This window comes from Schistocerca piceifrons, chromosome 7, assembly GCF_021461385.2.
Source record: "Schistocerca piceifrons isolate TAMUIC-IGC-003096 chromosome 7, iqSchPice1.1, whole genome shotgun sequence".
NCBI classification, from domain to species: domain Eukaryota; kingdom Metazoa; phylum Arthropoda; class Insecta; order Orthoptera; family Acrididae; genus Schistocerca; species Schistocerca piceifrons.
In genome coordinates, this window is record NC_060144.1 from 513,912,360 (window position 1) to 513,929,178 (window position 16,819).

General features: G+C 47.7%; 1 protein-coding gene across 1 annotated transcript in view; it reads right to left on the reverse strand.

Moving 5' to 3' along the window:
• The window catches only part of LOC124709057, a 205,149-nt gene that overhangs the window by 112,997 nt on the left and 75,333 nt on the right, over positions 1-16,819 (reverse strand). Inside the window, exons 9-10 of the mRNA XM_047240705.1 lie at positions 11,774-11,877; positions 11,398-11,524 (exon numbers count right to left, since the gene is read on the reverse strand). Of these exons, the coding sequence (XP_047096661.1) occupies positions 11,398-11,524; positions 11,774-11,877 (231 nt within the window). The remainder of the gene's footprint in view (positions 1-11,397; positions 11,525-11,773; positions 11,878-16,819) is intronic.

Below are 16,819 nucleotides of genomic sequence, written 5' to 3' on the forward strand. Positions count from 1 at the left end.
GCGAGGACCATTCGCAACCGTCTCCATGAAGCTGGGCTACGGTCCCGCACACCGTTAGGCCGTCTTCCGCTCACGCCCCAACATCGTGCAGCCCGCCTCCAGTGGTGTCGCGACAGGCGTGAATGGAGGGACGAATGGAGACGTGTCGTCTTCAGCGATGAGAGTCGCTTCTGCCTTGGTGCCAATGATGGTCGTATGCGTGTTTGGCGCCGTGCAGGTGAGCGCCACAATCAGGACTGCATACGACCTAGGCACACAGGGCCAACACCCGGCATCATGGTGTGGAGAGCGATCTCCTACACTGGCCGTACACCACTGGTGATCGTCGAGGGGACACTGAATAGTGCACGGTACATCCAAACCGTCATCGAACCCATCGTTCTACCATTCCTAGACCGGCAAGGGAACTTGCTGTTCCAACAGGACAATGCACGTCCGCATGTATCCCGTGCCACCCAACGTGCTCTAGAAGGTGTAAGTCAACTACCCTGGCCAGCAAGATCTCCGGATCTGTCCCCCATTGAGCATGTTTGGGACTGGATGAAGCGTCGTCTCACGCGGTCTGCACGTCCAGCACGAACGCTGGCCCAACTGAGGCGCCAGGTGGAAATGGCAAGGCAAGCCGTTCCACAGGACTACATCCAGCATCTCTACGATCGTCTCCATGGGAGAATAGCAGCCTGCATTGCTGCGAAATGTGGATATACACTGTACTAGTGCCGACATTGTGCATGCTCTGTTGCCTGTGTCTATGTGCCTGTGGTTCTGTCAGTGTGATCATGTGATGTATCTGACCCCAGGAATGTGTCAATAAAGTTTCCCCTTCCTGGGAAAATGAATTCACGGTGTTCTTATTTCAATTTCCAGGAGTGTATTTATTCCACATAAGTACCACACGTTACGACTTTTGCGTTCCGTTTTGGAAGTTTTGATTCTTGAATTTGTTGTAACATAGTTCTGGGGTAGCGGGCGAGTTGTGGCGCCCTGTAAGTGTTTTAAGTTCAGAGTTGGCGGCCACTGCTCTGACCGCTCGGCAAGGCGCTGCTCGTTAGCAAGCGCGTGATGCCGCACAACGGCCGGACCACGTGGTTGGTAATTCCTTCGAGACGCTGTGTAGATGAAAGAGTTACGCCGTGAGAGACAGCAGACATTTCACAGTTCGTATAGAAATTAATAGCAGCCAGATGAATCATTATACCTCAAGAAGAATAATGTACGTTACCATTATTTGCACGAGATTCTGATGGTGTAATCAGATTTTCAATATCTTTACTACTTTAAAGTTTAGTATCTGGAAAGCTATTAGTGTAAACCTAAATTGGTATAAATTACAGGCACGTAACTTGAATAATACATGAGTTATTGGAGATCAAAGTTGCCGATTACTATCGATTGCATCAGGCCATAAGTACTCCACAGTTACATGAAAAAACGGTAGCAGCATGCTTTTTATTCATCTATGTCTTTGTTTATATCCGATATATACTATTCATGAAGAAATTGGTTAAATGTTTACACCGGTTTAGAAAGCACAGAGACATTAGGCGACTGGCTTACGTTTTGTTGCTATTCCTTTAATATATGTTTATTTAATTTGTTTGTGTGTTTAATAATGTGTGTTAGAGCGTGTTTATGGTGCAGCCGTAGGAATATTTGTTTAATTTCAAGTTATTTAAATGTAAATCCAATATTTCAAATGTGTTTCATTATGTTTGTGAATGTGTGTTGGCTTGAAGATATGGCAGGAGCGCTCTAGCCAATCACAGCGCTCGTGAATGGGGAGATTGGATGAAAGTGGGAGGAGAGCATCGTTTCGAGAGAGGACAGGGGAGGACGACACAGGACACGAGGAGTGCTGGACCTGGAGCAGCGATGGTCGGTCGCAGGAACTACACTCCTGGAAATTGAAATAAGAACACCGTGAATTCATTGTCCCAGGAAGGGGAAACTTTATTGACACATTCCAGGGGTCAGATACATCACATGATCACACTGACAGAACCACAGGCACATAGACACAGGCAACAGAGCATGCACAATGTCGGCACTAGTACAGTGTATATCCACATTTCGCAGCAATGCAGGCTGCTATTCTCCCATGGAGACGATCGTAGAGATGCTGGATGTAGTCCTGTGGAACGGCTTGCCATGCCATTTCCACCTGGCGCCTCAGTTGGACCAGCGTTCGTGCTGGACGTGCAGACCGCGTGAGACGACGCTTCATCCAGTCCCAAACATGCTCAATGGGGGACAGATCCGCAGATCTTGCTGGCCAGGGTAGTTGACTTACACCTTCTAGAGCACGTTGGGTGGCACGGGATACATGCGGACGTGCATTGTCCTGTTGGAACAGCAAGTTCCCTTGCCGGTCTAGGAATGGTAGAACGATGGGTTCGATGACGGTTTGGATGTACCGTGCACTATTCAGTGTCCCCTCGACGATCACCAGTGGTGTACGGCCAGTGTAGGAGATCGCTCCCCACACCATGATGCCGGGTGTTGGCCCTGTGTGCCTCGGTCGTATGCAGTCCTGATTGTGGCGCTCACCTGCACGGCGCCAAACACGCATACGACCATCATTGGCACCAAGGCAGAAGCGACTCTCATCGCTGAAGACGACACGTCTCCATTCGTCCCTCCATTCACGCCTGTCGCGACACCACTGGAGGCGGGCTGCACGATGTTGGGGCGTAAGCGGAAGACGGCCTAACGGTGTGCGGGACCGTAGCCCAGCTTCATGGAGACGGTTGCGAATGGTCCTCGCCGATACCCCAGGAGCAACAGTGTCCCTAATTTGCTGGGAAGTGGCGGTGCGGTCCCCTACGGCACTGCGTAGGATCCTACGGTCTTGGCGTGCATCCGTGCGTCGCTACGGTCCGGTCCCAGGTCGACGGGCACGTGCACCTTCCGCCGACCACTGGCGACAACATCGATGTACTGTGGAGACCTCACGCCCAACGTGTTGAGCAATTCGGCGGTACGTCCACCCGGCCTCCCGCATCCCCACTATACGCCCTCGCTCAAAGTCCGTCAATTGCACATACGGTTCACGTCCACGCTGTCGCGGCATGCTACCAGTGTTAAAGACTGCGATGGAGCTCCGTATGCCACGGCAAACTGGCTGACACTGACGGCGGCGGTGCACAAATGCTGCGCAGCTAGCGCCATTCGACGGCCAACACCGCGGTTCCTGGTGTGTCCGCTGTGCCGTGCGTGTGATCATTGCTTGTACAGCCCTTTCGCAGTGTCCGGAGCAAGTATGGTGGGTCTGACACACCGGTGTCAATGTGTTCTTTTTTCCATTTCCAGGAGTGTACTATTCATGAAGAAATTGGTTAAATGTTTACACCGGTTTAGAAAGCACAGAGACATTAGGCGACTGGCCTACGTTTTGTTGCTATCCCTTTAATATATGTTTATTTAATTTGTTTATGTGTTTAATAATGTGTGTTAGAGCGTGTTTATGGTGCAGCCGTAGGAATATTTGTTTAATTTCAAGTTATTTAAATGTAAATCCAATATTTCAAATGTGTTTCATTATGTTTGTGAATGTGCGTTGGCTTGAAGATATGGCAGGAGCGCTCTAGCCAATCACAGCGCTCGTGAATGGGGAGATTGGATGAAAGTGGGAGGAGAGCATCGTTTCGAGAGAGGACAGGGGAGGACGACACAGGACACGAGGAGTGCTGGACCTGGAGCAGCGATGGTCGGTCGCAGGAACTATGTGGAGAGTGGAGCAGACAGATAGAAATACTGGGTGATCAAAAAGTCAGTATAAATTTGAAAACTTAATAAACCCCGGAATAATGTAGATAGAGAGGTACAAAGTGACACACATACTTGGAATGATATGGGGTTTTATTATAACAAAAAAAAAAAAAAAAACAGAGTTCACAAAATGTCCGACAGATGGCGCTGGACAGCAAAACGTCAGTATAAAAGGAGCTGTAATGAGAGAGAGAATCAGATGCGCCAGCAGTCGCAGCATGTTGATGTTACCTGAAAAGGCGCTTTTGGTGAAGCTATATTATCGGAATGGGGAATGTGCTAGTTCAGCGTTACGATCCTATCGCCATAGGAAGGGGATTCGAACGGGTAAAGGTCCGTTGCCAAATGCAGCTGTGGCGAGAATGATTTCGAAGTTCGAAGCCACGGGTTGGTTAGACGATAGACCCCGTAGTGGCTGACCGAGCACAAGGCGTAATGCTGCTGAGACAGTTCAGGAAGAAATGGAGACTGTAGCGGGTTCGTCTATGCACGGGGAAGTCAGCGCTCGTGCAGTCGCTTGTCGCACCGGCATTCCATACACTACTGTTTGGTTGGCACTGAGGCGTACCCTGCGATGGTATCCGTACAAAATCCATCGGCATAATGAACTGTTACCTGGCGATTTAGTGAAGCGGAGGGCATTTGCGGTGTGGGCGTTTCAAAAGATGGCGGAAGATGACGATTGGTTGAGTAACGTGTTGTGGACCGACGAAGCTCATTTCACGCTCCGAGGGTCTGTCAACGCCCACAACGGCAGAATTTGGGCTACCGAAAATCCTAGAACTGTCGTGGAAACTCCATTGCACGACTAGAGAGTCACGTTGTGGGTTGGATTTGCCACATTTACCGTTATCGGGCCTTTTTTCTTCGAGGAAATGCGTGATTCTGGTTTTGTAACTGCTACCGTGACGGGTGAGAGGTGCACCTATATGTTACAGAATCGCATCATCCCCAGCCTGGCTGATCAACACCTGCTGGAACGTACGATGTTTATGCAGGATGGCGCTCCACCCGATATTGCCAGACGCGTGAAAGATCTCTTGCGCGCGTCGTTTGGTAATGATCGTGTGCTCAGTCGCCACTGTCGTCATGCTTGGCCTCCCAGGTCCCCAGGCTTTGGGGTTACCTGAAGTCTCAAGTGTATCGTGATCGACCGACATCTCTAGGGATGCTGAAAGACAACATCCGACGCCAATGCCTCACCATAGCTCCAGACATGCTTTACAGTGCTGTTCACAACATTATTCCTCGACTACAGCTTTTGTTGAGGAATGATGGTGGACATATTGAGCATTTCCTGTAAAGAACATCATGTTTGCTTTTTCTTACTTTGTTATGCTAATTATTGCTATTCTGATCAAATGAAGCGCCATCTGTCGGATATTTTTTGAACTTTTGTATTTTTTTGGTTCTAATAAAACCCCATGTCATTCCAAGCATATATGTCAATTTGTACCTCTCTATATACATTATTCCGTGATTTATTCAGTTTTAAAGTTTATACTGACTTTTTGATCACCCGGTACTTCGGAGTGCCGACTTGTGAACTTGTGAGATTTCCGTCGCTTCTACAGTGAACACGTAGTGTGCGTTTAGAAGTGAATATCTCACGAGCTATGTTGTCGTTCACAACTAGTTACGTGCAGTATGAATCTATTGTTTCCCTTTTACTCAACTTATATTTTATTTAATTGCTGGACTATCGACACCAATAAGTGTTTTGCAGAAATATACCGCATTCTCAAAAGAACTTCTGCTATCGTATTCATCATTTAAAGTTGTTAAAATAGTACCTGCAGGTTTTATTTAATTGCAGTCTTTCAGTTATAAATTTGTATATTACTTCACAATTGCCGAGTGATAAGAAACTTCGACCATTCGATTCTACATCTACATATACATCTACATTTATACTCCACAAGCCACCAAACGGTGTGTGGCGGAAGCGCTTTACGTGCCACTGTCATTACCTCCCTTTTCTGTTCCAGTCGCGTATGGTTCGCGGGAAGAACGACTGCCGGAAAGCCTCCGTGCGCGCTCGAATCTCTCTAATTTTACATTCGTGATCTCCTCGGGAGGTATAAGTAGGGGGAATCAATATATTAGATACCTCATCCAGAAACGCACCCTCTCGAAACCTGGACAGCAAGCTACACCGCGATGCAGAGCGCCTCTCTTGCAGAGTCTGCCACTTGAGTTTGCTAAACATCTCCGTAACGCTATCACACTTACCAAATAACCCTGTGACGAAACGCGCCGCTCTTCTTTGAATCTTCTCTATCTCCTCCGTCAACCCGATCTGGTACGGATCCCACACTGATGAGCAATACTCAAGTATAGGTTGAACGAGCGTTTTGTAAGCCACCTCCTTTGTTGATGGACTACATTTTCTAAGGACTCTCCCAATGAATCTCAACCTGGTAGCCGCCTTACCAACAATTAATTTTATACGATCATTCCACTTCAAATCGTTCCGCACGCACACTCCCAGATATGTTACAGAAGTAACTGCTAACAGTGTTTGTTCCGCTATCATATAATCATACAAGAAAGGATCCTTCTTTCTATGTATTTGCAATACATTACATTTGTCTATGTTAAGGGTCAGTTGCCATTCCCTGCACCAAGTGCCTATCCGCTACAGATCTTCCTGCATTTCACTACAATTTTCTAATGCTGCAACTTCTCTGTATACTACAGCATCATCCGCGAAAAGCCGCATTCATGTGTGTATTCATATTGTATACTGTAGACTCAGCAGTATTTGGCTTGTAATGTGGCAACTACGTATCCCAGCCCCTAGACAACGAAACCAGCCAAAACTTTTAATATTTCAGCTCTGAGTCGGAGGGTACGTAGTTGAGGACCATCACACCTTTTATTTTTATTAGAAATCTCCCATAGTTCACACCTATTTATTTGCTGTTGCTCTGTGAGAGGTCTGTGCGGCATCTCGCCTGCTCTCACTATTCATCACGTTTACCTGCGACGATAAAATATTCGTGTCACATGAATCATGTTCTACAATCAATTTATAATACGATAATTGCCATGACAACAGAAGGAGAGCAGACATGTCAATGACCAAATGGATAATTCATAATTTTGTGAAAAAAGTGGAATGAAGAAGATCTGAACACGGATCTAGCGCTTTACAGTCCAACACCGTGACCAGGCAACCACGGCACAGTGGTCTTCCCAGTATGCTCCACGTTGTACGTCTTCAGCTTGGACCGTTCACTGTTTTTATGCTGCTTCTTTTTTCACAGTTCAGTACACCTTCTTCCTGTTTTCGTGGTTGATCTGTGTTCAGTTTTTTTACGGGCTATTCACTGCGCCATTTTATGGCTAAATCTGAGGGTGGTGGTGGTAAGTTCCTATGAGACCAAACTGCTGAGGTCGTCGGTCCCTAGACTTACACACTACTTAATCCAACTTAAATTAACTTACGATAAGGACAACACGCACACCCATGCCCGAGGGAGGATCCGAACCTCCGACGGGGGGCAGCCGCGCGAACCGTGGCAAGGCGCCCATAGACTGCGCAGCTACCCCGCGTGGCATCTCAGTGGGGGGAGGGGGGGGGGAGAGGAGGGGGTGCTATGGGGAGTTTCCCTTGTCAGTTGGACTTTCCCCACTAGTCCAACCAAGCAATCGCTGCGGCATGCAGGACAGACTCTTCCCGAAGCACGCAAACGTTTGTTGCAGGTGGTGCCCGCAGCGGCCCTGCGTTGCCCGCACCCTCGGAATACGGTCTGGCATGTTTGCGTTGTGCGAGTGGGGACTGCGGTCTCACACGCGTTTTACGCAGCACTTTGCGGGAAATTCCCGCAGACAGGAAATCGTAGCTTCTGCACGACGCACCGAATCTCGCAGGACGGGCGAGAGAAGCGTTTCAACATTTCTCTGGAACTCAAGGGAAAGTGACCTCTGAGAGAGTCTCTTAACTCCGTATGAGAGAAACCGTCTCTGTTTACCTCGACGGCGACTGGACTTTAAACTTTGTTCTTCCTTTTTTATTGGAGAGGAAGTGGGGCCATCGTGACGAAACTCTTTGAAATCGTTTTCACGTCAACTTCCTTCTGAACAGAACCGACGGTGTGGCGATGGGCTTAAAGCTGTCACCAGTGGCAGCGAACATGTTTATTTATGTATTTATTTTTAATTTATCGGCTTTCTGAATGTGTCCATACACGCATCTCAACAAAGAAAATGTTGTATTACAGTTTGTTTCGAGAATTCGTAGTATACATTATTTTATGCCGTAGCCTGGTACAACGTAACACAGTATTAACTTAGGATTGGTTCGATATAAAACAAGATTTACAATGGAAGTGTACGAAAACGAGTAAACAAGACGAAAATGGAACACAAGGTACATAGAGAGCCCACATGTTAACGCACGCATTTGAAGAAGTCCTTGACTCAGCAGTCCGAAAACCCTCGAGTTCTTGTGGGTACGTTCAGGATCTGGTTACAGTGAAAACGCTCTTGCTTTTTCCTGTGCGTGGATGGGCTACAGCATTTGTAAGACTTTCTGCAACATCTGACCTAGCTGCACCAAAACATCAGTTTCATAATGGAAATCTAGTGAACTAACAACCACAGTTCCTGGTAAGGAGGAATGCAGGTGGCACACTAGGACACAGCATTTATCGTAAACCAAAGCATACAGATTTATTAGAATGAAATGTTCACTCTGCAGTGGAGCGTGAACTGATATGAAACTTCCTGGATGATTAAAATATGTGCCGGACAGGGACTCGAATGAGGGGACTTTGCCTATCACGGGCGGTGAGGACGGCTCGAAGGTCGCGCTTGGGTAGCTCTGTTGGTAGAGCACTCGTCCGCAAAAGCAAAGGTCGCGAGTTATAGTTTCGGTCCGGCTCATAGTTTTAATCTGCCATGAAGTTTCACACAGATTTATACACTTGCTTGCTTCCAGCTGTCACACCTAATCACAACAACAAGGCGTCCTCAGCACAGCAGTGCACAGATCTCGCGAAATCTCCGACAGTGAGTATTTAGCCGAAGAATTACAGCACCTACAGACGGTTTTTTGGAAAAGTGTTTACTACCAACGTCGGAGCAAGCGGGCCATAAAACCGAAGGAACCTAGGCCAAACTTTTGGAGAAAGAAGAGAAACCTGTTTCGATAGTGTTTATTCCGCATGTCGGTAACACACGTGCGAAAACTGAAGGAAAGCTCTGGAAGCATGACGTAAAATGTGTATTTCGCCCGCCACTCAGGACGAAACACAGATTGGAGTCTCTTAAAGACGAACAAGGATTCAGAAACCATGAATCGGCAGCATTCAGTATCAATGCTGGAAAATGTGCCTAAGGCAGCCTATTCGGACGATACAGGAAAGATGCACGGACTACAAGCATCACACAGATAAGAAATAAACAAGTCAGCTGTGGCGGACCACTGCCTCTCCAATGGGTATGCCACAAATTATAACCGAAACAGGCCGATGAAACAGGCCAACGTAGTCTGGGATTGTATTTTTCTGTGTCCACCAGAAGACGTGGGAGACAGCCATCAATAAAGAGGGCGCCGCACGGAAAGGCCAGCTTCCAGAGAAGTGCGTCTGTGGACATCTAGGTGCGTAATGAGCTGACAAATAAAGACAGTGGTTTCCAACTAAGGAAAATGGGATCCATCCTTGAGCGTGCTCAAATCATAACGGTAATCTGTGGGAAGACCCAGCCACGGAACGCCAGCCGAACAGTTTAGATCACACCATCTAGATGTGGCTCCTCTGCATGAGCGACGTTTCGAACCCTGCGGTGGCGGCACGGAGACTTAGGACCGCGACTCGTATCCTGGCAGCGCACATCCACCTCCACCACGTCAGCAAGGCGCCTATGGGTACTGCAGACCCGAGCTCCACAGTGAGATTGAGAAGTGTAAAAGAGGGCTCCCAGCACGTGACGAATCAGGCCACAGTTCAAGCCGACATCGACGCCGCCCCTACGTGTTTGTCAGGCCTATTCTTGAGTGTCTTGCACTCTTTGGAAACGTCACCAAGAGTCATGTGAGTCGGCTCCTGAGGGTGAAGAATGAAGGTCTAGCGCTCTTTCAAGGGATTTCAGCACCGACAATCGCCTTCAGCTGACAGGCGTCCCTCAGCATCGGAATAGGTTCCTGATAGATGGCGAGCCTTTTGGTAAAAACGACGTTTCGCTTTAGGGCAACGATCCTGTTCTAGAAGAAGTCGTGGCAGAAGGCCAGCCCAACGGTTGCAGATCTGGGACCCCAGGCCCACCATAGGCCAACTACCATATGGCCAGACCTGCTGCAGGAGTGAACAATATGTGTAGGCAGAAACACAAGGAAAAGAAGTCACCCCTAGACCAAAAGTTATGTACGTAAAAGATGACCAGAAAAGCATCGAAGACCACAGGAGTTACAGGAAAATTGGAACTGCACTTTTACTGCGTGAAAACAAAACACGGGAGTTCCTTACAAGGACCGAGAGACTAGCAAGACAAATTAGGCATCAGCACTGCCTAAAGATGCTAACAAGCCGGCTTGCAGAAATAATGCACCATTTGGAGGATGTGACCCATCTGATTGACCGATAACATTTCAGAAGTAAAAGTAAGTCCATGGGAGTTGTGGATTTGAGAGGTTGATTTTCTGATTCATTCCAAAGGTGTTCCATTGGTTCAGGTCAAGACTATGGGCAGGCCAATCAATATCAGGAACGTTAATTTCCGCAAACCATTGCCTCTCAGGTATACTTTATTACAGGCTGAATTGTTGATATAGTGATCATTTCCAAGCTTTTCGGCTGCTGTACACAGAAGAGAATGATATAAAATGTGATTGTGCCCTTCTTTATTTAGTTTTTTAGTAAACCCAGTATGGAAAACACACCAGTCATCAAAAACACCATCTTACCGTAACACCACGTCTGTACTTCACATGAAATGGCAGGTAACATCGTACAGGCATTCACCAAATCCAAACACGTCCATTGGATTACGACTAGGTAGAGCATGACACATCATTCAAAATATTACTGTCCAGGAGCGTCAGTGTTTACATCACCTTATGTGTTATTTGGCATAAAATGCAGAAAGATGCCCCTCATATGACGAGCTGCTTGATCATTTTACTGCACTCTTCTTAAGTTCTTCTGCACAGCTATGGTGTTAGATTGACTGCTGGTTGCACTTTGGAACTCACGAGTGATTCTTTCTGCCGATTTTACCCGATTTTTTACAACCACCCTCTGCAATGCTCAAGGATACCTGTCCATCAGTACGCAAAGTCTCCCTGATCTCCATTTAGCTGTTGTTCCTGTGCGTGCCCACCACCAATAGTCGACTTGCACGGCTTTAGAAGGGTTGAAATGTCCCTGATGGATTTGTTAGTTAGGTTGCACAGTGACTGGTCCACATTCGAAGTCACTGACTGACCCATTGTGCTGTTGCTGCTTGCCTACTGACAGCACAATGCCCCCCCACCTTGTTCTATATTGGCGGGTCCTCCTCCACATTGCGTAGGTGTGCTGGAATAGTTTTGATTAGATAGTATATACAAATATAGGCAGGTGTCACAGTGTATGAGGTGGGCACAGACAGGCGGCAGGTAGCAGGTAGAGGCTGGTGGCCCACCTTGAACTCGGGCAGCGCCTTGACGAGGTCGCGCAGGTCGCTGGGGTCCTCGCCCTCCTCGGCCTCCTCGCGCGCCTCGTCGTCGCACAGCGACTGCTTCTGCTTGACGAGACGCGGCTTGGCCAGGCTGAGGCTGGACGATCCGCCGCCCGACCCGGACCCCGACCCGCCGCAACCCGAACCCGGGTTGGAGCCCGACGAGGCGGCGGTGGTCGTCGCCGCGGACAGCGCGGACGCCGTGCCCGCGGAGGCGGCGCCGGAGGCGGAGGCGGGGGCGGAGCCGGAGGCGGACGTGGAGGCGGCGGCCGACGAGGGCGGACCCAGCGACGAGCAGGAGCCGAGCCGCGGGCTGCCGCTGCTGGCGCACTCGGGCGACGAGGCCCGCCCGCCGCCCGCGGGCAGCGACAGCGACAGCGCGCAGTCGCCCGCCGCCAGGCTGGGCACGCTCGACCGCGACCTGACGATGCCGCGCTGCCCCACCTGCCGAAACGCAACTCTCAGCTTACAGCGTATTGTGAGACGAGCCGAGGTTGCCAGGAGCTCCACGTGCTAGAATGCCACTCCCAACGATCCCCACACATGATCAAACAGTTTGTCAACCTTGAGTATGCTTACTATATACACTACTGGCCACTAAAATTGCTACACCAAGAAGAAATGCAGATGATAAACGGGTATTCATTGGACAAATATGTTATACTAGAACTGACATCTGATTACATTTCCACGCATTTTGAGTGCATAGATCCTGAGAAATCAAATACCCAGTACAACCACCTCTGGCCGTAATAACGGCCTTGATACGCCTGGGCATTGACTAAAACGCTGCTTGGATAGCGTGTACAGGTACAGCTGCCCATGCAGCTTCAACACGATACCACAGTTCATCAAGAGTAGTGATTGGCGTATTGTGACGAGTCAGTTGCTCGGCCACCATTGACAAGACGTTTTCAATCGGTGAGAGATCTGGAGAATGTGCTGGCCAGGGCAGCAGTCGAACATTTTCTGTATCCAGAATGGCCCATACAGCACCCGCAACATGCGGTCGTGCATTATCCTGCTGAAATGTGGGGCCGACCGGAGTGGCCGTGCGGTTCTAGGCGCTACAGTATGGAACCGAGCGACCGCTACGGTCGCAGGTTCGAATCCTGCCTCGGGCATGGATGTGTGTGATGTCCTTAGGTTAGTTAGGTTTAATTAGTTCTAAGTTCTAGGCGACTGGCCGGCCGCGGTGGACGAGCGGTTCTGGCGCTGCAGTCCGGAACCGCGGGACTGCTCGGGTCGCAGGTTCGAATCCTGCCTCGGGCATGGGTGTGTGTGATGTCCTTAGGTTAGTTAGGTTTAAGTAGTTCTAAGTTCTAGGGGACTTATGACCTAAGATGTTGAGTCCCATAGTGCTCAGAGGCATTTGAACCATTTTTTTTTCTAGGCGACTGATGACTTCAGAAGTTAAGTCGCATAGTGCTCAGAGCCACTTTTTTTTTAAATGTAGGGTTTCGCAGGGATCGAATGTAGAGCCGCGGGTCGTAACACATCTGAAATGTAACGTCCACTGTTCAAAGTGCCGTCAATGCGAACAAGAGGTGCCCGAGACGTGTAACCAATGGCATCCCATACCATCACACCGGGTGGTACGCCAGTATGGCGATAACGAATACACGATTCCAATGTGCGTTCACCGCGATGTCGCCAAACACGGATGCGACCATCATGATGCTGTAAACAGAACCTGGATTCATCCGAAAAAATGACGTTTTGCCATTCGTGCACCCAGGTTCGTCGTTGAGTACACCATCGCAGGCGCTCTTGTCTGTGATGCAGCGTCAAGAGTAACCGCAGCCACGGTCTCCGAGCTGATAGTCCATGCTGCTGCAAACGTCGTCGAACTGTTCGTGCAGATGGTTGTTGTCTTGCAAACGTCCGCATCTGTTGACTCAGTGATCGAGACGTGGCTGCATGATCCGTTACAGCCATGCGGGTAAGATGCCTGTCATCTCGACTGCTAGTGATACGAGGCCTTTGGGATCCAGCACGGCGTTCTGTATTACCTTCCTGAACCCACCGATTCCATATTCTCCTAACAGTCATTGGATCTCGACCAACGCGAGCAGCAATGTGGCAATACGATAAACCGCAATCGCGATAGGCTACAATCCGGCCTTTATCAAAGTCGGAAACCTGATGTTACGCATTTCTCCTCCTTACATGAGGCATCACAAAAACTTTCACTAGGCAACGCCGGTCAACTGCTGTTTGTGTATGAGAAATCGGTTGGAAACTTTCCTCGTGGCAACACGTTGTACGTGTCGCCACCGGCGCCAACCTTGTGTGAATGCTCTGAAAAGCTTGTCATTTGCATATCACAACATCTTCTTCTTGTCGGTTAAATTTCACGTCTGTAGCACGTCATCTTTGTGGTGTAGCAATTTTAATAGCCAGTAGTGTATTTAACCATGTATGGTGTCGATTGATGCGTTTGTCAAAGAAAGACTGTCTTAGACGTGTTTGACACATATGTTGATTGATGTAAAATCCGACAAGGTGGCTGTCGTTGTTTGTGATGATGTTGAGCTAGAGTTTTGTTATGTTTAGAGATCAAATGGTTCGAATGGCTCTAAGCACTACGGGACTTAACAGCTGAGGTAATCAGTCTCCTAAACTTAGAACTACTTAAACCTAACTAACCTAAGGACATCACACACATCCATGCCCGAGGCAGGATTCGAACCTGTTACTGTGGCAACACCGTGGTTCCAGACTGAAGCGCCTAGAGCCACTCGGCCACCGCGGCAATCTTATGTTTATAGAGTTTTACTACACTTTGTCACACTGTGTCATGAATGTGCAAAACTATAGAAACTACTAGAAAGGATAAATACGAAATTACCTAAATGGTAGAGGTGTTGCGTCTTTCCCAGCTATACAGGGTGAGTCACCTAACATTACCACTGGAAACACCTCCCAAACCACAACAAACATTGAATAACCAATTCCACAGAGCGAAAGTGAGGAGAGGCGCTGGTGGAACTGGTTAATACAAACCATTGAGAAATGCACGGAAGTATGATTTTCAACATATACTTACGTTTTTTTATTTGAAAATCTGTTCTTATTTGTATCACAACTGAAAATAGATACAAATACTTAATCAATGCCGTTTGTTACATTGTAAAATGTTAAGTACATATGGAGTAATTTGTAATATAAAGTTGACGTTTCAAACGTCAGACGTTCAGTCGCGTGTTGTAACATGCCGGCCGCCCGGTTCTAGGCACTTCATTCTGGAACCGCGTGACCGCTACAGTCGCAGGTTCGAATCCTGCCTCGGGCATGTATGTGTGTGATGTCCTTAGGTTAGTTAGTTTTCAGTAGTTCTAAGTTCTAGGGCACTGATGACCTCAGATGTTAAGTCCCATAGTGCTCAGAGCCATTTGAACCATTTTTTTGTTGTAACAAACAAGATCTGTAGGGGTATGTTTACGAAGACTACGATGTTTACGAGTTTGGCTGTCTCAGTGTCTGCATGTAGTGCTTGCTGGATTAGTCCTTGTACCCACAATAACTGTAGTACACTGTGGTACCGGACGTCTTTGATAGTGTACTGTACACAAGTAAGAACTGAAATACGTACAGTAGGAACGTGAGAAGGTAGCAAGTACAACAGTTTGTACAGTGTTGTAACAACGGTGAAAATGGTTTATTCTAACTCTGAAAAGCCAGAATGATACTCATCTATGGCCAGTGTAGACAAAATGCAGCTGCAGCCTACAGATTGTATGCAGAAAGGTACCCGGACAGAGATCATCCAACATGCCGCACATTTGAAAACATCTACAAACAATTGTATGCAACAGGTATGGTCGTAACACGCAAACGGATCCGTAACAAACCCACCACAGGAGAAGCAGGTGCAGTTGGTGTGTTAGCTGCTGTTGCCGTGAACCCACACGTGTGTTCACGTGACATCGCTAGAGGCAGTGCATTGAGTCAAAGTAGTGTAATGCGCATACTTCACTCTCCACAAATTTCGCCCGTACCATGTGTCGCTGCATCTGCAGTTACATGGATATGATTTTAATAATCGAGTGAATTTCTGTCAGCCGGCCGGGGTGGCCGTGCGGTTCTAGGCGTTACAGTCTGGAACCGCGTGACCGCTACGGTCGCAGGTTCGAATCCTGCCTCGGGCATGGATGTGTGTGATGTCCCTAGGTTAGTTAGGTTTAAGTAGTTCTAAGCTGTAGCGGACTGATGACCACAGATGTTAAGTCCCATAGTGCTCAGAGCCATTTTTGAATTTCTGTCAATGAGCGTTAACAGAGAATGCGTTGCCATTCTACCTGTTTACTGATGAAGCAGATTTCACTAAACACGGTGCAGCGAATTACGAAACATGCATTACTGGTCCGTGGACAATCCTCGCTGGCTTCGACAGGTAGAGCGACAGCTACCGTGGAATGTAAATGTGTGGTGTGGAGTAATTGGCGACCATCTCATTGGTCCTCACTTCATTGAAGGCGCCAAAACAGCTGAAAAATACATCGAGTTTCTACAAAATGAGCTGCCAAAATTGCTAGAAAATGTGCCGCTGGAAATTCGTAGACGTATGTGGTATCAACATGATGGTGCTCCTGCACATTCTGCAATGAACACTAGACTCACCCTTGACAGAATGTTCGACGGCCGTTTCATAGGACGTGGCCGACGATAAACTGGTCAGCCCGTTCTCCTGATCTTACACCTTTAGACTTCTTTCTGTGAGGTACGTTAAAGAAGAACGTGTACCATGATTTGCCTACAACCCCAGTGGATATGAAGCATCATATTGAGGCAACTTGTGGCAACATTACACCAGATGTTCTGAGTCGTGTAAGACATTCATTACGCGGTAGATTGCAAGTGTGTGCAGCAAATGATGGGCACCATTTTGAACATTTATTGGCCTGAAATGTCAGGACACTCTCTTTTACATTCTGTAATTGTAAACAAAAAACGAATTTATAAGTTCAACTACATTCTCATGTTGCTGTACATTTTCTTCTAATAAATCAGTGCCGTATTGTATTCTTCACAGACAAAGACTATAAAAATGTTAGCATGTGGGCGTAACAAGCTGTTCATGTCTCTTCTGTACCTATGTTACATCACTGTTATTTTTGTACCCCTAATTAATTCGGTTCTCTCCGATACAGACGGTTGAACTGCTGAGGAGCTACTCAAGCGTCAACTTTACGTTGCAAATTACTCTGGATGTAATTAACATCTTACAATGTAGGAAACGGCATTGATTAAGTATTTTTTCTATTTTCAGTTGTGCAAAAAATAACAGGTTTCCATTTAAAACAACGTAAGTATGTGTCGAAAATAATACTTCTGTGCATTTCTCAATGGTTTGTATTAACCAATTCCACCAGCCCCTCTCCTC